The sequence below is a fragment of the Macrobrachium nipponense genome, chromosome 4, assembly GCF_015104395.2.
Source record: "Macrobrachium nipponense isolate FS-2020 chromosome 4, ASM1510439v2, whole genome shotgun sequence".
Taxonomy (NCBI): Eukaryota; Metazoa; Arthropoda; class Malacostraca; order Decapoda; family Palaemonidae; genus Macrobrachium; species Macrobrachium nipponense.
This window is the reverse complement of record NC_061100.1, coordinates 112,739,656-112,762,955: the sequence shown is the minus strand read 5'-3', so window position 1 is coordinate 112,762,955 and position 23,300 is coordinate 112,739,656. Positions and strand designations below refer to the sequence as shown.

Sequence of the window (23,300 nt, the reverse complement as noted above, 5' to 3'; positions counted from 1 at the left end):
ACGAAAATGTTATCCCAATCTTTGTTTTATTTTAATTCTTCATTTAATTTCTGACCATTTTATATTTTTACTGTAGAAGTTGTATTTTCCATATCCTTCCCACTTTTTCATTTCTTGCTTATCTCTATTTTCACTTGCTTTGGAATGAACTGTTAATTCTATGACATTATGATCTGAAATACTCGCATTATAAACTATTATTTCTTTAAACATAATTCATCTCGTTCACAAATACTAGGTCTAAAGTATTTTCCTTTCTTGTTGGCAGGTGATTTATTTGTTGAATGTTGTATTCTAGTAGCATATCTAATAGCTTTTCAAATTGCCTCTTATCTTCTGCACTACTATTACTCTCTTTTTTATATGTATAAGTACAACCACAGTCTCCTATTCGTTCTTTCCATTCTACGAAAGGAAAGTTGAAGTCACCAGATAGGAGAATAGTCCAGTCCTTGTGATTTCTACATATATCATCCAATTTTTCAATTATTAAGTCAAACTCTTTAGTATTAGGAGTCTATATATTACTAGTTCATCAATTTTTCAGATTCAAATTCTACCGCTATTAGTTCACAATTCTGAGTTACTATATTTCTCATATATTTTTTCCTTGTTTTTTTGTCTTTCCCATATATTGCGGTTCCCCCTTGATTCCTATTTTCTCTATCTGATCTATAAGTTTGGAACCCTTTTATTTGATCATCATTCCCAGTCTCTTGGGAATACCAGTTTCACTTATATTCATTATATCTATTTTCTTTTTCTTTTCATTTTTGGGTTAGTTCTTCTAAGTACTCTATTTTTCTTTTTGAGTTACTCGTAACTAAACCCTGCGCATTCATCACTATGATGGTTTGCGTGTTTTCTCCTTCATTTAATAATGGTAGTAATAAGGATTTTCCCATGTCTCTTTCCTGTTTCTGGTATGTTGTTCTTTTTTTTCATTTCCAGAAAATTCTGACATTAAAAAATCCAACTTTTCCATAATATTTGATCTTCCTTCATCATAATTATTCATTTTGTGTCTGAATCTGCAATTTTCTCCGTTTCTGCAATATCCTCTTGCATAATAAATACAGTTATTATCTCTTGAGTAGAATTTCGGAGCTGATGCTTTGAAATTTTTTGCTGACACCTCTGCATATCTCATTGGTGGTTTTCTTTTCTCTTTTACCTGATATTCTTGATTTCTCTCTTTATTTGTTTCTTTCTGATGTTTGGAGTCCTTGGGAGATGGCAGTACAGGTGAGTCCCATGGATGAGAAGGCAACTGTACCGGAGAAAACACTGACGGGTCAACCCCGTAGATACACGAAGGAAGCGCGAGGTCATAGGAGTCCTTATGCCACTTGATTGGTACCGGGGACTTGGGAGCCGAATCATACTCATGCCTTTTCAATGGCCCAGAAGTGTTCCCATAGCATCTACAACGTCCGTGATCCGACTTAGTCAAAACTAGAAGATAAATGGTGCACATCCACAGACATGCCTTTCCAACACTTATACTGCACTTAGTGTATGCATCATAGCACAGCTTGGTCAATCTAGCCAAACACTAATATTCTGAGCTAACAGAAGAAAAAACTAATGCAGTTAAAGCAACCAAGTTGAATGCAACAGACAAAAAACCAACTAAAGCGGGTACATCACCGACTTCAGCAAGCAATCGAAAAATCAGCGAACACGAACTCGGGAGCAAGACAATGTCTTGTCGGTTGCGTGGCATGAAAAAGAATGAGGCTGTCAGTTTATGCCACTTGTGAGTTCCTGTTGCGGTGGGCTGGACCTGTCACCCCCGCATTGCAACATTCACTTGCATGCAAATTTTATAATCTAGGATGCTGTGTGAAGCTAATTGTTAGTTAAGTAATTACTTGGTGGGTTACTTTTATTAAAAAAACTGCCTAGTGGGTACTATTGCTTCCTGTGTCGACAAAATAATTGGTACTACTGTACTGTTGCTCTTTGTATCAAAACCACTGGTACCATAATTTTTTGTTATAAAAATAATTAGTACTGTACCATTGTCTTGTGCATATCAAAATAATGGGTAGTTTTTTCTCCTCTAAAGGTTACATTCCATTATGTTAACATGAAATCAACCTAAGAAGGTTGAGAAAAGTCAGAGTTCAGGCTCTGGGAGCAGAAAATTAACCATAACATTAAATCACAATGCTATATAAAAAATAATTAACTTTGTTAATGGAATTAACAAAATAAACCCACATTAAAAATTAAATAGCCTAACCTATAATGTATGTAGATGGATCGAATCCTTCCTCAGGTGGTGGAGATTCTTTGGTTGGTATCAGCCAGGTAAGGACAGCACTCTTCTCACAATATTGGTCTTGTAATAGCCCACGAATTTGAGCATAGTACGTTCCTCCGTCAACATCTATCAGTGAGACTATGTCACCAACTTGGTAATACAAGTTCTGATATTGAAAATGGAAAAATTTTTTTTAAACAAATTTTCTTTCACAAATACTAATCATTATTTTGCAAAAACCTTATTCCTCTCTGCTAGGGGAGACATTACATCCTGAATCTCAATGAATTGGTAAAACAAAGTTAGTTAAAATAAATGAAGAATTCTTTTGAAAAAGTTTCATTCTGTTACTCACTAAATAACTGGCCTACATTACTTAAACAATTAAAAACCAATTTCCTTAACAAGTTGCTTTGCAAATTGTTACAGAAAATGATAAACATATCCTATGGTACTCATAAAAATACAATACGCTGAAGCCTACCTAATTTGGATCACAGAACAGATTTACTGTCTGTTCACTATCCCATCTGGAAGATCACATCCATAGATGATTTTAATGCAAGAAAGTAATATAATTATTTTCTTTGATATACAAAAAGCTTAAGATACCACATGGAGATATTCAATACTAAAAATATTGTACAAGAAAAAAAAACATGGTTCCTTGCAAATTCATTGAAAACTTTCTCACAAGCTGTACCTTTCAAATGCAAACTGATACTATTAATTTAAAGACTTACTCACTTCAAAATGGGATATAAAAATAATAATTTCAAGGACTACTGCTCCGCATACTAGTGTCAAACATAAGGCAAGAGGAATGTATTATTAATAATGCTACAGTAAAAATAAATCCTTGTCCTCATCAGTAGGCATCCAATTCTCCATAGAAAAATTACGTTTTTATGATAAAAAATTGTTTATATACGTATATACTTACCCAGTAATTACTTAGCGAAGAGTCATTACTTGATGGCAGCTTGAATTTTCCAAATTCGCGGTAGCGATTCTTTTGTTTCTATAAGTGACTAACCAGGCCATTTACATGGCAGAGAAAAGGAACAGCTACACCAACAGCTCAATTTGTTTAAGCTTAAACCTCCAAGAGCGGGGAGGAGGGCGGGTTCCATCCCTAATTACCGGGTGAGTATATATATAAAAATGACAAATTTTTAATCAATTTGTATTTTTCATAGCTAACAAACATGAGGTCTTAACAATAGCAATAGGATACATCTTAGTGCACCAGCTGGAAACTGGTTTAAAACAATCAAAAATTGTAAAGCAAGGAATCTGAGATATGGCAACTCCTGCACGTGCGAGGTGAGAGCTGGTCAGAGACCACGTACCACACTCCTTACCCAGTAATTACTTAGCTGATTCCATATTGAAGGAGGTGGGGAAAACTGGACTCAACTACTAACAAAACCCTTCATTATAATGCAATGCCTAAAATAACTAGCATTGAAACAATGCTTATTGTTCCTTACCTCAGGTTGGCACTCCTCTCAACTTGTAGGATGTGGCTGCATAAGCCAGAATTGTTTCTACTACCACATGACAATTGTGTCAAAGGAGTATTCTGAAGGTTGACAAGGTGTTATTATACAGCTTGTGACGAAGGATACAACTGTAGGTAAACACAATAGTCCCTGTGCAGGGATTAGTACCAACAAACCAAATCAGATTATTTAGTCACTTATACAAAAAAATATGCAATTACATTTACATCAACTTTAAAAACATGACCACTACCCTACATTAAAACTGGTGGGCACTCTAGGTACTCGGTAACCCCAGACTCCCATAGAGCTCGACACCATATGAAATGTGAGAGAAATAAATATCTTTTAGGAAGGACCGCTTCCTACACTTACGCACCCATCACTATGCCAGCTATGGACAATGGTCCCAAGGTACTATAATTACTATAAATTCTTACTACATCCCGAAGATAATGCATTACAAAATCGGATTTACATTTCCAATACGTTGCTTGCAGTATGGAAGAAATTTTGTCTAAAGGCTACAGAAGTAGCAACCTCCCTGAAATTATGTACTCTGACCTTTAACACCCATAGATCTTCCTCCGCAATTTGGCAGGGCAACTCCAAAATCAAATATCTTAAGAAGAAGGACAATGCATTCTTCGACATAGGCTTTGCAGGGGTTTTCACCTTGCAACTCAAGTTATTAAACTGTTCTCTAATCTTCTCTGTATGTTGTGAGTAATACCTGAGGGTTCTCACCAAACACATCCCTAAAACATCAGAAAGATTCTTAATAGCAAAAGAACACAGTCATGGCTGTTACAGGTTCTGTTCTTTGCTAAAAATCTAAAGCAAGGGAGCATATTGCATCCCCTGTAGAGAAGCCTATCCTTTCATCGATAGCTTGAAGCTCGCTACTTCTCTTTGCCATAGCGAGCACCACCAGAAAAATCGTATTCTTAGTTGAGTCCCTTAGGGATGACAAACTAAGAGGTTTGAAGTGAGCACTCAATAACCACTACAACACCACGTTTAAATCCCAAGCGAATAACAACTCTTTTATACTGAAACATTAAAAGATTTAATCAGATCCGAGAGATCTTGATTACCTGAGACATCGATATCTGTGTCAGAATACAGAGCTCAACATCACTTTATTGGTGGAAGTCAACAGCCTTCTAGAAGATCTCAAATACAAGAGAAAGTCTGCTATTTGAGCGATAGTGGTTCTAGAGGATGAAACAGTGGATCACCCCTTAGTCACGGATCAGCAGTCGCAGGATCAGTTAGCCACAGGTTTTTCCTTGGACCGCTTTTCAGTCTACTATATCATGGGTGTGAATCACAGCATCACTGATTTGTCTGTGTTGTGTAATGATCTTTATTGACAGGCTAGACCTCGGCCACGGTGCGATAACCATCGACAGGCATGAAAAGATTCACATTATAAAAACTGACAATAAAGGTAATAAAGCCATTTTCAATTTATATAAATCAAAATGTAAACATACAGTTATACAGTTGCATTCACAACAACATTTATGCCTAAGTCACATATTTGTGATTCAAGACTGCGACTGTCATAACAGCCGAAAATTTGCTTATTATAACGCCACTTGCGTACAAGGCGCCATCAATTGGCATGATCCGTAACCATGTCGGAGAGTTTGCAGACGTCTGTCAAATGATGGCGGATGTGCAAGGCTGCCTAGCACCTACGCAGTCAAGTCATAACAACTACAACTGTCAAAAGTCGCCATGTCATGCCAGCAGACACCATAGTGCCACAATGGCAATTTGACTGCCGCAATGATGCCGCCATTTGATTGTGGATGACATGATTACCAATGTCAATGTGCGGCATCCAGTAGGACATACGCCATGCACTTTGCAACACCGCAACATGCACAGTGGGAGTGCGCAGTTAGTCAAAACTGTTCCAATTACGTCAAAGTGACAAAATAATTTCTGAAATGTGTCGCTGATGCTTTTTAGTGTGAGAAGAAAGAAATTCGCGCATGCACGCCTGGGTATCGCTTGTACACAAAACAACAGTTTGGTCCGTGAAATTCCAGCATCCCTCAAGGTGCGTGATGCAAAAGTTTTTGCCAATTAGGCCTATAACTATTTTTCCGCGAATTTTTAAAAAAACTTTTTTGTGTCGACGTAAAATACGTCAATAAAGCACCCAACAGACAATTTTTGTTGATGTTTAATATTAACGGTTAATATAATAATAAACTGTGTATAAAATCTTTATAAAGTGTATTTCTGGGCTCAGCTCGTGTCGGCCTATGAAAGGATCCTTAATATCATTCTTTCTAGGCAAAATTAATCTAAAATTACCAGAGAAAAACAAAATTAAGAAAATGTCAGTAAAACTGACTCGCTCACTCTTTAAAAGAAGTGTCGGTATGAGAATAGGGGCGAGTGAGAACACTACCACGAGACATTCACCAATTAGACCTTCCAATCAGAATCCCCACAAGAGAGAGCTGATACCAACGGGCGATGCGGCCGCTACTACTACTACTAGGGGACGCCACGGACAGCAGCGCCCCTAGCGGTCATCCTTAATTATTAGCGCCAAGCGTCGTACGCATTTTCTTGCTTGTGTACTATTTTCTGGATTTACCTCATCATCCGTTATGGAACGTGCTGCCATCGCAACGGCTAAGTTAAGTGCCTCATAAGTAGTGTTTTACCGTATTTTAGTCTTCCAGGAACCAGTATTTTCCTTCTAATAGGTCATATACGGTTTCCCGGTCGACTCGTGGCGGCGCCATGCTGCCTCATTAAGAATTCCCGGTCTTCCATACTGGGACTTCTTATACTTATGGGCTTACTATATCACGTTCATCGTTTTTTACATCGCCTTTTTAGCTAGGTTAGCCCATTTACCATTCTCTTAGTTTGGTATTTAGGGCTATTCTGTGTTCTAGCCCAGCATCCCGGCTCTTGCTCTTCATCGGCTATCGCTGGCTCCGAGTAGGCTTCTGTTCCTCGGAACAGTTTGCCCCCTCCTGGGCTTCTTTTTCTTCTACTAAAAGTGTCTTTTCCATCTTACGATGTAATTTTAGTTCTATTTAGGGTGTTAGGCTAGCCTAGGTGCATGTCCCATGTATTGGTACAGTCTGGTTCACGTGGCCCTTTCACGGTTGTGTTGCTATCGCTGCTTAGGCCACTTGCGGTCACGTGTTCCATCGCACCTTACCCTTCCCCTTCCCTCCCTACCAGGTATAGGGAGGGGTCTGGGGGACCCCTTGGTTGCCATGACAACCTCAGTTGCCTTCCTCCCTCCCTCTCTGAGGAGGCCAGGGGTTCTCCCCAGCTGGGGTATAGGGCGACCACTTTTCGGGTACCGGGTCACCGAGCGGGTAGTTGTTGGGACGGGGAGGAGTAGGCCACCCCCCCTCTCTCTCTCCCGCCGTGTTACGCCGAGAACCCTCCCCCCCTCCCCAGTTGCTCAGCCACCTTTCCCCCACTGTAACGAACGGAGCCTTCCGCCGCAGCCGGGGCACCTTTGGTTATAGATTACTGGCTCCGCCAGCGGGCGGGGTGGTCACTACTAGTGGTCTATTGCTTGCCTACTATATCCTTACCTTTCTCCCCCGCTACCGGAAGGGAGCTTGCTTCTTACCCGGGCACTCTTCTAGTAGACGGGAGGGGAAAGGTTTGATAATTATTTTGTTATTTTTAAGGATATACCCTAGTTTTACGATGATTTCTATAATTATATTTATATGTATACCATCTCCGCCGTTGTCCGTCGTGGTTTCATTTTCACCACCACACCTGGTTGGATTCTATCTCTTGTCTCCGGCGTAGCCTTGGACAAACCAACCATATTACTACCGCACGTATTATGGCGGGGCTCTGGTTTAATCTAACTTTCTCGCTCCAGCACCAGCGGAGCAACTGTTAGGCTGTAAGTGTTCTCCTGATACTTTATGTATCTTTAAAAAAAACCACTTACAGGCTACCAACTGTCCTTGGGTTGCAATGCGACGTTATACGACCCCTGTGCCCACGATGAGTGCAGGTCTCACGCTCCGTGTGCCACGCCTTACAACGACATGATCGTCTGGCACCCGGAAGCCTGCGCCATCTGTTACGACCTGGCCAGTCAGCTGGTGGAGGGGGTAAGTCGATTATAGACTTTTTTATCGTTTTACTAACAACACTTAGTCATAAGCTTGTTAACCCCACTCCGCCATTAGAAGCTTCATTTCGCCTTCTCTTTCAGGCTGCCGGTGTGAGGGAAGTCGCCCTAGCAACCCTGAAATCGTGGTGGGCGCGTTCGGGGAAGAACGCCGCCAAAGGCCAGCCTTACATATTGACAAGAAGCTGGCCGTTCAGATCTTCCCCGGTGGCAAGTCAACAGGGTATATGTTGACCCCATATCCGCAGCCCCTCTCATAGCCTCCATCCAGCAGGAGATGCAGCAGTCTTTCGGGGTCGTGGCCACGCAAGAGACGGTCCCGGACGTCGCAACCTTGGACCTTAATATTGAGCCTATGGCGGTAGGTGCTGAGGATTTGTTGGTTGAGGTAGGTGTGTCGGGTTGCCACCCAAGGTCTTTCCTTGGGCGCTCCTGGATCTTCTCCTGTCCCTTCTTCTACTGCTTCTTTCCAAGGCTTTTTGGGATCTGAGATCCCTACCCGCTCTCCCGCTTTCTCTGTACCCCCAAAGGTGAAGGGACAGAGAGAACCGAAGACCCTTGTTAAGACGACTTCTAAAAAGTCGTCGTCGTCTTCTTCAGCTAAGAAGTCTTCGACTTCCTATGCTGAACCCGCGGTGAAGGCTAAGCCGAGCTCTTCATATTCAAAGAGCTCTAGAAGCAAGTCTTCTAAGGAGAAGGCTCGCGCTCCCGCCGAGCCAATGCCTTCTCCGGCCTCCACTGCATCCACTCCGGCAACGCCGGTTGGAGTAGCGGGACCTAGCACCTTTGATCCCACTGCTTTCTCAGCAGTGGTGATGCAACAGGTAGGTGAGATGGTTGCTCACAAGTCTCCGCCCTAGGAACAAAGTTCGAGCAGATGTTCGCACAACTGTCGAGCACTCTGTCTCAGTCGGGCCAGTCCATCCAAGATCTCTCTAACAGAGTTAGAGAGAATGAGGACCGAGTAGCTGGGCTTGCTCAGGCTTTCTCTTCCAATCTCCCCAGTAGCAAGTGCTGGTATTCTCCAGCTTCCACCTTATGAGTCGCTACCAGCTTTCTCCATGGAACTCGAAGGATTGAGGACTTCGAGTTTTATCCTCCGGGATTGACGCAGCCTTTCATTGGTTATGCTAGGCTGACCGTAGCGGCGCTCACTAGGGAGGACAAGATCTCCAGGGAGAACGTTCTCTATAGTAGAGATCACGCTCAACGCGAATGGGTTCACTGCCTTGAGGACTGGGAGTGTACCAACACCAAGCTCCAGGCTTTCAAGAGTCCTTTTACTATTTTTGCGACGGAGGAGGAGGCTTCTCTTCCGTCGCTACAAAAATAGTAGAAACGACTCTTCAGGCAGTCCTCAAGGATGAGCCCATGCCACAGCTGAGGGAAGCAGAGTCTACTTCTCCGCTCTTCCCAGCTTTCGGAGAATTGTGGGAGAACTTGCCTGCCACTTTCACGCTTGGTAAGCTCAAAACGGACTGTGCTATGGACCAGTTCGGCGAAAAGCTCCCAAGGCTGCCTGATTCCTTGATTCAGGCAGAGTTCGACGCTCGAACTAGGTTTGGCAGGTCCCTCATTCTCTGATTATCACAGAGATGGCTGCTCTCTCGTATGGCACGGAACCTTTGTTTAAGATTCTGGCCAAGTCCCAGCTTCAGACGGTTCAGACAGATGCTTTCGACTTCTTCCAAGCTAGGAGGAATTGCCGAAAGCACGTTCTGCAGGAGTGCACTATTAGGCACGAACCTAATAGACTCCTGGCTTCCAGCATGTGGGGGAGCGGATCTCTTCCCAGAGTCCGCTGTAAATGAGGTACACCACGAGGCTGCTAGGCTCAACCAGAGCCTTAGAGCTAGGTGGGGTATCTCATCTAAGAGGAAGCAAGAATCCGCCCCCACTGCTGGTAAGAAACCAAAGAAGTCTGGTAAAAGGTTCCAGCCTTCCCAGAAACACCAGCAACAGCAGCAATTCGTTCAGGCCGTCCCGGTTTACCCAACAGGGACAACCTTCTACATCCAAGCAGACCCAAGCCCATCCTCCTGCTGTCTTCCTCAGTCACAACCCTCGACCTCCTACGCACTCTCGCCGGCCTTCAAACCCTATGTATGATGGTCAGACTTACCCTCCCTTTAATAGGCAATCGAGAGGTAGGGCGAGAGGCCACTTTCGCCAGCGTGGCACAGGAAGGGGCGGGCAAGGCAAGGAGTAAGCAGTTCAGAGGAGGGCGTGGTCAAACCCGCCATCAACAATGAGGCTCCCAGGTAGGAGGGAGGCTGTTCCTCTTCCGTCACAGGTGGGGGTTCAGCAATTGGGCACAGAGCATAGTGTCCAAGGGATTGGGTTGGAGTTGGATCAAAGATCCCCCTCCAATCAAATCATTCCGCCAAGTACCATCAAAGGAATTGACAGATTATGCGGAGGAACTCCTTCAGAAAGGAGCTATTGCGAGAGTCAAGCATCTAAAATTTCAAGGTCGCTTATTCAGCTTGCCAAAGAAAGGCTCAACAAAAAGAAGGGTAATCTTAGACTTGTCAAGGCTAAACTCTTTCATTCGTTGCGACAAGTTCAAAATGCTTACCTCTCGCAAGTAAGGACCTTACTTCCTCGTGGAGCCGTCACATGCTCCATCGATCTTACAGACGCATAACTATCATATCCCTATAGCCAGACACTTCCGCCCATTCCTAGGGTCAGGCTAGGAAATCAGACATTTCTCATTCAAAGTGATGCCCTTCGGTCTGAATGTAGCCCCCAGGGTATTCACGAAAATAGCAGAAGTAGTGGTAACAATTGAGAACTCAGGGAATAATGATAGCAGCATACCTCGACGATTGGTTGATCTGGGCACCAACAGTCAGTCCTTTCTGGAACATCTGGGGTTCCAGATAAACAAAACGAAATCCAGACTTACTTCAGAGTCTCGTTTTCAGTGGCTAGGAATCCAATGGGATTTGTCTTCCCACAATCTGTCAATTCCAGTGGCCAAAACGGAAAGAGATAGCAAAGTCTGTCAGACATTTTCTAAAATGCAAGCAAACATCAAGGAGAAGCCAGGAAAGAATCCTAGGTTCCCTTCAGTTTGCTTCAGTGACAGATATCCTCCTGAAAGCAAGGCTGAAAGATATAAATCGAGTTTGGCGATCGAGAGCAAACGCCAAATCTCGAGACAAGTGTCAGTAATTCCACAGATCCTTCGCAATCAACTCCGTCCATGGACAAAAGTAAAGAAAACTTGGCCAAGCGGGTACCCCTTCAATATCCCCTTCCAGTGTTAACCATTCACACGGATGCCTCCCTGTCCGGGTGGGGGGGATATTCTCAGTTCAAACAGGTTCAGGGGACTTGGTCAGTTCAATTCCGCCAGCTCCACATAAACGTTCAGGAAGCAATGGCAGTATTTCTTTACCCTGAAGAGATTCTTCCTTCCCCGAAAAAGTCTCATCTAAGACTAGTTTTGGACAGTGCAGTGTAGTTCATTGCATCAACAGAGGAGGGTCCAAATCCAAGCATGTGAACCATGTCATGATAGCCATCTTTGCCCTAGCAAACAAACACAAATGGCATCTGTCCGCCACTCACCTGGCGGGGGTAAGAAATGTGATAGCAGACGCCTTGTCCCGGTCAGTCCCTCTGGGAATCAGAATGGTCCCTAGACGACGGGTCATGCCGGTGGATATGCCGGAGAGTCCCAGGTCTCCCAAGTAGATCTCTTCGCCTCACAAGCGAACCACAAGCTTCCTTGCTAGTGGGCCCCCAACCTGGACCCTCTGGCTTATGCCACGGACGCCCTGTCGTTAGATTGGAATCAGTGGAGAAAAATTTATGTTTTTCCTCCAGTGAATCTTCTCTTGAAAGTCTTGAGCAAGCTGAGGGACTTTCAAGGGACTAGTAGCCCTGATTGCTCCAGACTGGGCCAAGAGCAACTGGTATCCTCTGCTTCTGGAATTGGGTCTCCGACCTCAACGGATTCCCAATCCCAAGCTGTCACAATCAGTACAAATGAGGACTGTGTTCGCTCCTCAGGAATTCTTCAGACCCTAACTTTATGGACTTCATGAAGTTTGCGGCTAATAAAGATGCTAACATTGATCCACAAAACATCCTCTTCCTAGAAATCAGATAAGAGAGAGCAACTATTAGACAATATGACTCAGCTGTTAAAAAATTAGCATCCTTCTGAAAGAATCAAACACTACAACCATGACAGTTAATTTAGCTATATCCTTTTTCAGATCCTTGTTTGAAAAAGGTTTAGCAGTTCAATTCCGCCAGCTCCACCATAAACGTTCAGGAAGCAATGGCAGTATTTCTTACCCTGAAGAGACTTCTTCCCCCGAAAAGTCTCATCTAAGACTAGTTTTGGACAGTGCAGTGGTAGTTCATTGCATCAACAGAGGAGGGGTCCAAATCCAAGCATGTAAGAACCATGTCATGATAGCCATCTTTGCCCTAGCAAACAAACACAAATGGCATCTGTCCGCCACTCACCTGGCGGGGGTAAGAAATGTGATAGCAGACGCCTTGTCCCGGTCAGTCCCTCTGGAATCAGAATGGTCCCTAGACGACGGGTCATGCCGGTGGATATGCCGGAGAGTCCCAGGTCTCCAAGTAGATCTCTTCGCCTCACAAGCGAACCACAAGCTTCCTTGCTATGTGGCCCCCAAACCTGGACCCTCTGGCTTATGCCACGGACGCCCTGTCCGTTAGATTGGAATCAGTGGAGAAAAATTTATGTTTTTCCTCCAGTGAATCTTCTCTTGAAAGTCTTGAGCAAGCTGAGGACTTTCAAGGGACTAGTATGCCCTGATTGCTCCAGACTGGGCCAAGAGCAACTGGTATCCTCTGCTTCTGGAATTGGGTCTCCGACCTCAACGGATTCCCAATCCCAAGCTGTCACAATCAGTACAAATGAGGACTGTGTTCGCTTCCTCAGGAATTCTTCAGACCCTAACTTTATGGACTTCATGAAGTTTGCGGCTAATAAAGATGCTAACATTGATCCACAAAACATCCTCTTCCTAGAATCAGATAAGAGAGAGTCAACTATTAGACAATATGACTCAGCTGTTAAAAAATTAGCATCTTCCTGAAAGAATCAAACACTACAACCATGACAGTTAATTTAGCTATATCCTTTTTCAGATCCTTGTTGAAAAAGGTTTAGCAGCTAGCACTATTACTACTCATAAATCTCTGGCTTTGAAGGAAGAGCTTTCAGTTAGGTTTCCAGATAGATCTGACTGATTCTTATTTTTACGTCTATCCCTAAAGCCTGTGCTAGACTTAGACCTTCTCAAAGGCCTACTGCAGTCTCATGGTTCTTAAATGATGTCCTCAAACTAGCATCAGATACTGACAACTCGTCTTGTACATTCACTATGCTTCTTAGAAAGACATTATTCTTACTAAGCCTAGCTTCAGGAGCTAGAATCTCAGAACTGTCGGCTCTATCCAGAGATGCGGGTCATGTGGAATTCCTCCCCTCAGGAGAAGTTCTGCTTGCTCCGGATCGTAGTTTTTGGCTAAAAATAAGGATCCTCTTGCAAGGTGGGCCCCTTGGAAAGTCATCCCACTTCCGCAAGACCCTTCTCTCTGCCCAGTATCAACTTTAAGAGCCTTTCTATCTCGTACATCCTCAAGATCCTCAGGTTCTCTCTTCATGAGAGAAAAAGGTGGTACTTTATCAGTAAAAGGTATTAGGCAACAAATCCTTTACTTCATTAAACAAGCCAATCCTGATTCATTTCCAAAGCACATGACATCAGGGGAGTAGCCACCTCAATTACTTTCAACATATGAACTTTGAGGATCTTAAAAAGTATACTGGATGGAAATCTCCGACAGTCTTTAAACGTCATTATCTAAAGTCCTTGGAATCTTTTTAAAATTTTCTGCAGTAGCAGCGGGAAACATTGTTTCCCCTGATACTGTATAGTAGTCGTAGTATAGATCCAGGTCTCCTCTCTACCTACCTCATCCAACATGCCTCACCCTATCGCCATGCTACTCCGGATATTCTAGCCTTAGCCGCTGAGATCATATTAGTGGATTGTCCCTTATTTTTTGCTAGGGACATCCACACTATGTACTGATAATGTACTTCAGTGTACCTACCTTATTTTTATGCTAGGGGTGGACAAATGTGGTTTGTATATTTTGTAAATAAGTTATCTAAGTAAATCTATTTTGTTAAATTACACTGCATTTTTGTACTTTACTATGTTTACTGTAATTTTAAGTACTTTACATTACTAACTTTCTTTTATGTCATTGTTTAAAATAAGTTAGCCTTAAGTATAGTTTATATACTGTAATAAACTGATTTACTTATATTATATTCCTCATTTTACAACTGTTTTTCATTTGTCCTTTTTTCCCATCTTGTCTGTTTCTCTGGTACTCTTTCATAGGCCGACACGAGCTGAGCCCAGAAAAGGGATTTTGACGAAGGAAAAATCTATTTCTGGGTGATTGGCTCGTGTCGCCCTATGAAACCCACCCTGTATTGATTGCCCCCCCCTGCAGGACAAGATGTTCTTAGATTAAGGATGACCGCTAGGGGCGCTGCTGTCCGTGGCGTCCCCTAGTAGTAGTAGTAGCGGCCGCATCGCCCGTTGGTATCAGCTCCCTCTTGTGGGGATTCTGATTGGAAGGTCTAATTGGTGAATGTCTCGTGGTAGTGTTCTCACTCGCCCCTATTCTCATACCGACACTTCTTTTAAAGAGTGAGCGAGTCAGTTTTACTGACATTTTCTTAATTTTGTTTTTCTCTGGTAATTTTAGATTAATTTTGCCTAGAAAGAATGATATTAAGGATCCTTTCATAGGGCGACACGAGCCAATCACCCAGAAATAGATTTTTCCTTCGTCAAAATCCCTTATATTAAATCTTCATAAAATGAGAGCCTGACACAGAACTAATCTTAGGGGCAGAACCTCTATGACTAGCAGAAGTGCAAACCAAAGTTTGCGCTTCTATAGCTCCCGACATGATAAGACGCTAGGGACAGCATGATGGTTCCTGTTTCCGAAGGAACAGGAGACCCAATGGAAGACCCAACTGCCACCTCAGTTCGAGGAGGCAGACCCTTAGAAGTCCCGTGACGAGACTTTTTGGGGGGGAAGACTACCTTCTCCCTCTTCAGCAAGAAGCTTTAGAAGTCGAAGGGGAGGAGGTTGAAGAAAAATATAATGATTATGAAGAGGAAGATGAAGACACCTGGTGAGCTCTCTTCCTCCTCGACTTGCTTCTTCTCCAAATTCTGCAAGACTTCTTTTACAGGATGAGGCACATTTAACAACAGAAGTAGAGTTAATAGTCATAGGCCAGCCGCAAAGGCATTGTCCAGAGATGAAACTCCAGGATAACAGGGGCAAGTTAATATGATTTTCAGCATGGGAACGGTGCACACACTTGAGGACCAACATCACAGTACGTTATGAGTTACAGGTACAATTCCAAGGTTAGGATATAGCCAACATGAAGAGATATATAACCATCAACTGCCGTAATCAACTATCACCACTGTTAGCCTGTAAAAGAATGGAAATATGATTTAAAAAATAAGGATACTCCTCTCGGATCCAAGGGCACTGCCTTGCAAAATGAGAATAGATCCCTTAAACAATAACACCACACGCCTCCCCACTCTCTCTTTGTCTAATAAGCTAGCGGAAGGACAAAAAAGGAGAGGAAATACCAGAAGAAAAACAAAGGACAAACCTCCGAAGTTCCCCTCGGTAATTCTGAAGCAGAACTGTAAATTTCAAATTAATATACAGGCAGTCCCCGGGTTACGACGGGGGTTCCGTTCTTGAGACACGTCGTAAGCCGGAACGACGCTTGGAAATATGTCTTAAACTAATAAAAAGTTAATAAAAAACCTTACGTTGTAATCCTTTTGGTTACACTAAACATGGGGTTTCCTGTAGTTTTATGTACAACTGGAGGTTATTTTCATAAAAGAATGCTGGTTTCTTGAAGGTTAGAAAAAAACTATTCTTAGGAATCCTCTGGTGACACTACATTCTTGAAGTTTTCTGTACAACCTGGAGTGATTTTGCCAAATCTTGAGGGCTACAAGAACAGCTGATTACTATTTACGTATCATATAGACTAATTAAAGTAAACGTATCTTTAAATAGGCTTATATATTAGTATCAACAAAACATTTCCTGCCATGAGTCAGAGGCCGTTTAATGAAACAAACACTTCGCTGTTCCTATCTGTTCAGAAAATAAACGTTACCATCAATCCCGAGGACCATTGTTGCCGCCAAGGCGTCTCCTCTCTCTCTCTCTCCTTCTCTCTCTCTCTCTCCTCCTCTCTCTCTCTATCTCTCTCTCTCTCTCTCTCTCTCTCTCTCTCTCTGATCAAATTACACTGAACCTTGACATACGATTGCCCCCACCCTAATATACGAATGTTTTGAGATACAACAGAAAATTTGCGAAAATATAAGCTTTGATATACAACAAAATATTTGAGATACGATTTTGCGATGAGTGTTAGTTGTATAGGCGACCGATAAATGGCGTTCAGTCTGTTTGTTTGTTGGTGCTGCATGTTAACACGTCGTTGTTTAGTTCGTTGTATTTGCGCCTATTTTTCGTGTTATTTTGTCTATTTTACTATTAACCATGGGTCTCAAAGCTAAAGACAAAGCAGGTGATAAGAAAAAACCCAAGAAAATGATTTCGATGGAAGCAAAACATGAAATTATAGCAAAGCATGAACGTGGCATTCGTATCATCGATTTGGCAAACGAGTATGGTCGAAATCCTTCTACAATATCCACGATCATCAAGCAGAAGGAAGCTATAAAAACCTTCCAAAGGCATCACCATTATTTCTAAACTACGAACTGATTAAAAAAAAATAAATAAAAATTAGTTTAGCAATGTTATTTCATTTGTGTTAATTACGTAGTTATTAGTGTACATACGTAAATAAAAAGAGAACAAATCGTTCCCTGCCACCCTTACCTACCTCCTCCCCTGCTGGCCTCACGTCATCTTTCGTTGTGGTAAGTAAAATTCCTTTCTTTTTTTTAATTGATTTTATTAACATTTATTATCATTTATCACATTGCTATGTTATTTTATCATTGTGTGTGTTATTACTCGTTTATTTGTGTATAAATTGTGTATATTATATGTAATTTAGCAGTGTTTAGGTGTGGTTTCATAGCGCTAGAACGGATTAATACATATTACATTATTTTTAATGGGAAAAAATGCTTTGAGATACAACTGTTTTGATATACGACGATGGTAACGGAACAAATTAAATTCGTATGTCAAGGTTCCAGTTACTGGATAATGTCTCTCTTTGGATACTTCGATTTTGCCAAATCTTGAGGGCTACAAGAACAGTCGATTACTATTTACGTATCATATAGACTAATTAAAGTAAACGTATCTTTAAATAGGCTTATATTATTAGTATCAACAAAACATTTACTGGCATGAGTCAGAGGCCGTTTAATGAAACGAACACTTCTCTGTCCTTAACTCGGAGCGTCGGAAGACACCTCTCTCTCTCTCTCTCTCTCTCTCTCTCTCTCTCTCTCTCTCTCTCTCTCTCTCTCTCTGATCAAATTACTGGATAATGTCTCTCTTTGGATACTTGGAATTTGCGTTGTAATCTAACCAGAAACTTCATTTTGTTATTATTACTGGAAACAAGCAATGATTTTTTCATTATTTGCACTTTTGGACTGTTATATGTAAACTTTGCGCACCGCAAGCTAGTATGTATTCATTCGCTCGGAAACTAGTTCCGCATATGAGGCGTCACTAAAAAACATCGAAAAATACGACATAAAAAGTGTCGAAAATCATCATAACCTCAAAATTTTTGTTGTAAACTAACCAGAAACTTATTTTTATTAATATACGTGCTAAACTATAAAGGATTTTTATCATAGTATGCGTTTTTTAAAAGCATCGTTAACTCGGAGTGTCGGAAGTGTCAGCGTCGTAACCTCGGAACAAACGTCGTAACCCAGGATGGATTTTTCCATTGAATATTTAAGAAAAAGCGTCGTAACCTCGGAACGTCGTAAGCCGGAACCGTCGTAACCCGGGGACCGCCTGTAGTCTCGCCTCGACCCTTAACACATTAAGTAGAAAGATGGCTAGCAAGGCTATCACAAAAGTGGGTTTGTATATTAATGATTAAAGTCAATTAATTACTAACATCAAACAATATATACTCTGTATATTCATCCAAAACAATAAAAGAAAGATCCTGCCGGGAAAATCGTGATTAACGGCTGGTCAGCAAGAGCTCACAAACATGTCTTCATTAGGAAATGGCCGAAAGTAACGTGGAGTGTTTACATCTAGGTAAGTGGGCCTATCGGCTTACCAGCCGGTGGTTACTGCCTAAACACCTTGTTCAAGAATTTAACAGTCGTATTCCAGCCTGCGCTGAAAATAATTCCTAATATAAAGGACATAGGGTTTGTATATCATGGTAAAGGACCGAGGGTTTGTATATTGCGGTAAAGGACCGAGGGGTTGTATATCGTGTAGGAACAAATAAAAAAACCATGAAAAAGGAAAAATGTTTTTGCTGTAGTAGTAATGTTTTATTACCCAATTATGCGTTTATGTCTTAACCTAGCCATCTACATATGCGGCTGAATTTTATCATTTTTATAGTGATTTATTCTTCCTTTTTCATCTCTTACTACATATAAGGTTTCATCCAAATGTTTCTACGTTGGTTTATTATTCATACAGTATATTTATAGGTATCGCCAGTTAAATCAGACAATTGGCTAAGACGGACACCCTGGGCCCCCCTATTAGTCCATCTTAAAAAAGGTCGACTGTACTACGTTTTCAAATTCTTTCATCTAAGATATATACAAGTTTTTTCAAATTCCAGTATCAATAAAATAGTTACCTTATAGAACAAGTATTCTGATGTGCATGGTGTAGCTACAGCTACTGGAGCTTTGGTGGCCTGCAAAGTACACATAATCAGTAGAACATCAGAAACAAGATAAATAATAGCAACAAACTATGTAGTATATTACTTATAGCTACAATTGCTTACCTGGCATACACTTGGATATGAAGGATAAAAAAAAACATTTAAATCAACAACTGGCATAACAGGCTATATTCAGATCTATATTACACCTCCTTAGGTCTACAAAATACTATAATTCTAATGTTCTATAACATGCATAGCTTGGGCTAACATACTGGTTGAAAAGGTCACAAATGTTAACTATCTACAACAGTTAGAATTTTTTGCCAGATTAAGAGTTCTCCCCATTTTTTGTCACCTGCACTTTAAGTGAGAGTTCCCATCTGATCTAAGTCTTCATCTTTGACCCTTTCCTTTATTTTCTAAACCTCCTTACTGATCTCCACCCTACTTTTTCCTTGCATGCTACTCTTCTGACTTACCTTTCCTTCACCCCTTTCTCATTAGTACATGTCAAAAAAATCTCAATCTTTGAGTGTAAACTATTTTCCATCCACAGACCACTATATATCTCTGAAACTTTCTCCAATATAATGTGATCCTCCCACCACACTACCCACAAATTTAAGCACCCCAAGATAATTTTCTACAGGTAAAAGGGTTTGGGTGAAGTATAAAAGTACAGTAAGTACCACCTACCCAGCTACATACATGGATGCACAATTATTTTTAATCGAAAAACCGTCTCAAAGCATTGAAAATTATAATTGTTACTAAATAGAAAATTTCCTGGTATATAGGCTATATTGAAAAAAAATACAGTATTGCAAAATACAATTAATTACAGTATTATCAACATCCTATTATGATTTGTGCAAAAATAATGAGTGGATACTGAAGAAGCATTATTTTTACAACTGTTTACAGTCATGTTCACATAACAATACATACCAACATTATTGTACCTGTGTTACCACTCGCAAAAAAAAAAGGTAACGAGAAATTACACAGGAATAACAAAATCAAAATGTGCAAAAAATCTTATGCACTGAAAATTTAAAAAAAAAAAGATGCTAATAGTCCCTGGATCACATATTTTTTTATTAATTTTACCAGATTTCCCGCCGGCACTGGAAGATTATCCTAATGTTAAGACCGAAGGTTTGTTTCGCATTTGAACAATGATTATTTTACAAATCCTCACATATATACTTACCAAACTTTTCATCCAGTCTGCCAATACAGTACAGTATAATTCCTAAAAATGACAATTTGTCCAAAATTGCATTTTTCCTAACTATACAAACTGAGGTCCTTTTACAATAGGAAGGTACTAGCGGCAGCTGGATAGGTCGTAAGCTTTCGAACAAGGGGTTCGGTAGTTAACTGCTTGTCCGACAGGCGCGCGCGCGCGTACTGGGAGGTAAACAAATCACTTTTGCTTTTGGCCCAAGCAAAAACTGCAGAGTGAGGGGTGGCATGTTGGTGGGGCTATGTGTAAAAGGACCTCAGGTTTGTATAGTTAGGAAAAATGCAATTTTGGACAAATTGTCATTTGTTCCGACACGGCATACAAACCTTCGGTCCTTTTACAATAGGAAGACTCACTTCTTCGGTGGGTGGAATCTGAGTCTTTTGTGAACAGACTGGTGTTCGCCCAACCTTGGAAGCCTCCCTGGTCGTAAGAGCGGAGGGAGGGATCCAAGCCTCTGTCCGATTGATCGGGGGTGTGCACCGCAGGATCAATGGTCAGACCTCTGGACCGAGTACTAAGAGAGAGGCAAGCGTATCTCTTCGTACCAGCAATATAAGAACTTGTTCCTGTACAGGAGCAAATATAAAGTCATGGATTTGACTCCTGTAGGCATCCACTTCCCCCCCCCACCCCCCTTGTAGGAGGAAGTGGTGGATATTCTGCTCCTCTCCCTAGTGAAAGGGATAGGATGGGGCTCTGTCATATAGACTCAACACGGTCATCTCGTCCTTATCCAGCAGGGTGATGACCGTATCCCTCTACCCACAGGTAGAGGGGTAGAAAAAGATAGAAAGAGAAGCCAGTCACTTTCTCATTTACTATCTATTCATACAGTCACACCAGGACTCGATGCTGTTCAGCCTGCTAGGGTCTGGGTTAGCTAGACGACGTGTTGAGCAGCCACCACGGGTCCTAAGGAAAACGATCCAAGGACCTGTGGGCAATATCCAAAAGGTATAAGGAAGGTGCCGGTGGTTCTGGTTGTCCAGACCCCTGCCTTCCATACCTGCGCCACGGAGAAGTTCTTACGAAACGCAACGAGGGGCCAATACTTCTGACTTCGTGAGCTCTCGGACGGGACGTAAGGATGTCGTCACTACCATCAGCCTCATACGCCCTCTGATGACCTCACGCAGCCAGGACGAAAGAGTGTTCTTTGGATACTTCTTTCTTGGTGACCCCGGTGCTAACGAAGAGGCGTCGACACTCAGGCCCGAGGTGTCGAGTTTCTCTTCAGATAGCGCCGTAGCGTCCTCCCAGGACAAAGCAGCATCTCATCGTATCATTATCGGCATGAAGTTCCCGTACTCTCTTCGCCGATGCCAGGTCCAGCAAGAAGAGGGGCTTGTGAGTTCCCTGGGTGGGCAAGACCTTTCGAAGCTCACTCCTAAGTAAGGAGATCTCCGAACGAGTTCGAGATGTCCAATCCCGTCAGTTTCAGGACGAGCGTCAAGGCGGCTCTGTATCCTTTGACTGTGGGAACTGAGAGGAGCTTCTCTCGGCGAAGAAAAACGAGGAAATCCGCTACCTGCTGAAGAGTGGCTCTGAGAGGAGATAGGCCCGGTCACGACACCAACACCCCAGAAGACGGCCGACTTCCCCTGGTACACATCTGCAGAGGACTGACGGACGTTTCCAGCCATCTCTGTTGCTGCGCTACGAGAAAAGCCTCTCGTTCGCAAGAGATGTTGGATAACAGCCAGCAAGTGAAGACGTTTAGGCGGAATGGATCTGCACGGTAGGGTATCCGCTCGACGTGTGGCTGGGCGAGAAGGTTGTGCCAAGGGGGAATCTCTCTCGGTTCTCTTGCGAGAAGAGCCAGCAGGTCCGGATACCAAATGGCCTGTGGCCATTTGGGAAGCCATCAGGATCATCCTGAGATTCGGGGTGACCAGTGCTCGACTGATCACTTGCGAATCAGGGTGAACGGGGAAAGGCATAGGCGAAAAGGTTGTCCCACGGGTGTTGAAGAGCCTCCTCTGCAGCTGCCCATGGGTCCGGCACGGCCGAGAAGAACACCTGGAGCTTCCTGTTGTGCCGGGTGGCGAACATATCCTCGACTGGTCGCCCCCACAGGTCGAAGAGCCTTTCCGCCACGTCCTGGTGTAGAGACCATTCGGTCCCTATCCCTTGATCCGACGGCTGAGCGTGTCTGCTACTACATTCCTTTCTCTGGAATAGTAGAGTGCCGACAGCTCTATTGAGTGTGCTCGGCCCACTCGTGCACCTGCCGAGTCAACTGGTACAACGGGAGAGACACTAGGCCCCCCCCACCCCCCCTGTTTGTTGACGTAAGCCACCACCGTGGTGTTGTCGCACATCAACACCACTGAGTGTCCCATCAAGCGGTCCTGGAACTCTTGGATAGCGAGGAACGCTGCCTTGAGTTTCAGTACATTGATGTGAAGGTGCTTGTCGTTCTCGTACCACACTCCTGAAGTCAGCAACTCCTCCAGGTGTGCGCCCCATCCCTCGGTCGATCGTCTGAGAGCAGCTGCATGTCCGGGGGGGAGAGTGCGCAGTAGGCCCATCCTCTTAACGAGGTTCCATGTCGTCCAGCCACCAGGCTAGGTCCTGCCTCACCTCCTGTGTCAGTGCACAATGGAAAAGCTTGGGGGATCCGTCGCCTGTGGAACCAACGCTCCTTTAGTCTCCCATGAAGAAGGACCGCAGGTGAAGACGCCCGTTAGGGGACTGTCTTCCGAGTGACGACAGGTGTCCGATCACGACTTGCCATCGCTGAGCTACCCGTTCCTGCCGATTACAGCTGGTTGGCTGCCTCCCTGAATTTGCTAATCCGCGAGTCTGCGGGAAGACGCCCTGCTACCGTGTCGATCAGCATACCCAGAGGTACTTCATCCTCTGCTTGGGCTCGAGATCGGACTTTTCGAAGTTCACAACGATCCCCAGATCGCGACAGAACTCGAGCAGTTTGATCCCTGTCCTGTAGCAACTGCGAGCGGGAGCTCGCCAGCCGGACTAACCAATCGTCGAGAACCTACCCCATCAGACGTATCCCGTGCGAATGGGCCCAAGCAGACACCAGAGTGAACACTCGCCGTGAACACCTGTGGGGCGGTTGAGAGACCGAAGCAAAGTGGCCTGAACTGGTACACCGTCCCGTCGAGGATGAAGCGGAGGTACTTTCTGGAGGACTGAATGAATGGGTTATTTGG

The 23,300-nt window shown here is 43.1% G+C and overlaps 1 protein-coding gene across 2 annotated transcripts in view; it reads right to left on the bottom strand.

Moving 5' to 3' along the window:
- LOC135211070 (GATA zinc finger domain-containing protein 1-like) overlaps positions 1-23,300 on the bottom strand; it is a 72,357-nt gene that overhangs the window by 42,116 nt on the left and 6,941 nt on the right. For both annotated transcript variants that reach the window (XR_010313614.1, XM_064244131.1), the window contains exons 2-3: positions 18,840-18,899; positions 2,249-2,435 (exon numbers count right to left, since the gene is read on the bottom strand). Coding sequence is in view for 1 of the 2 variants with exons in the window: in XM_064244131.1 (XP_064100201.1) it covers positions 2,249-2,435; positions 18,840-18,899 (247 nt within the window). In the remaining variant the exon portion in view is untranslated. The remainder of the gene's footprint in view (positions 1-2,248; positions 2,436-18,839; positions 18,900-23,300) is intronic.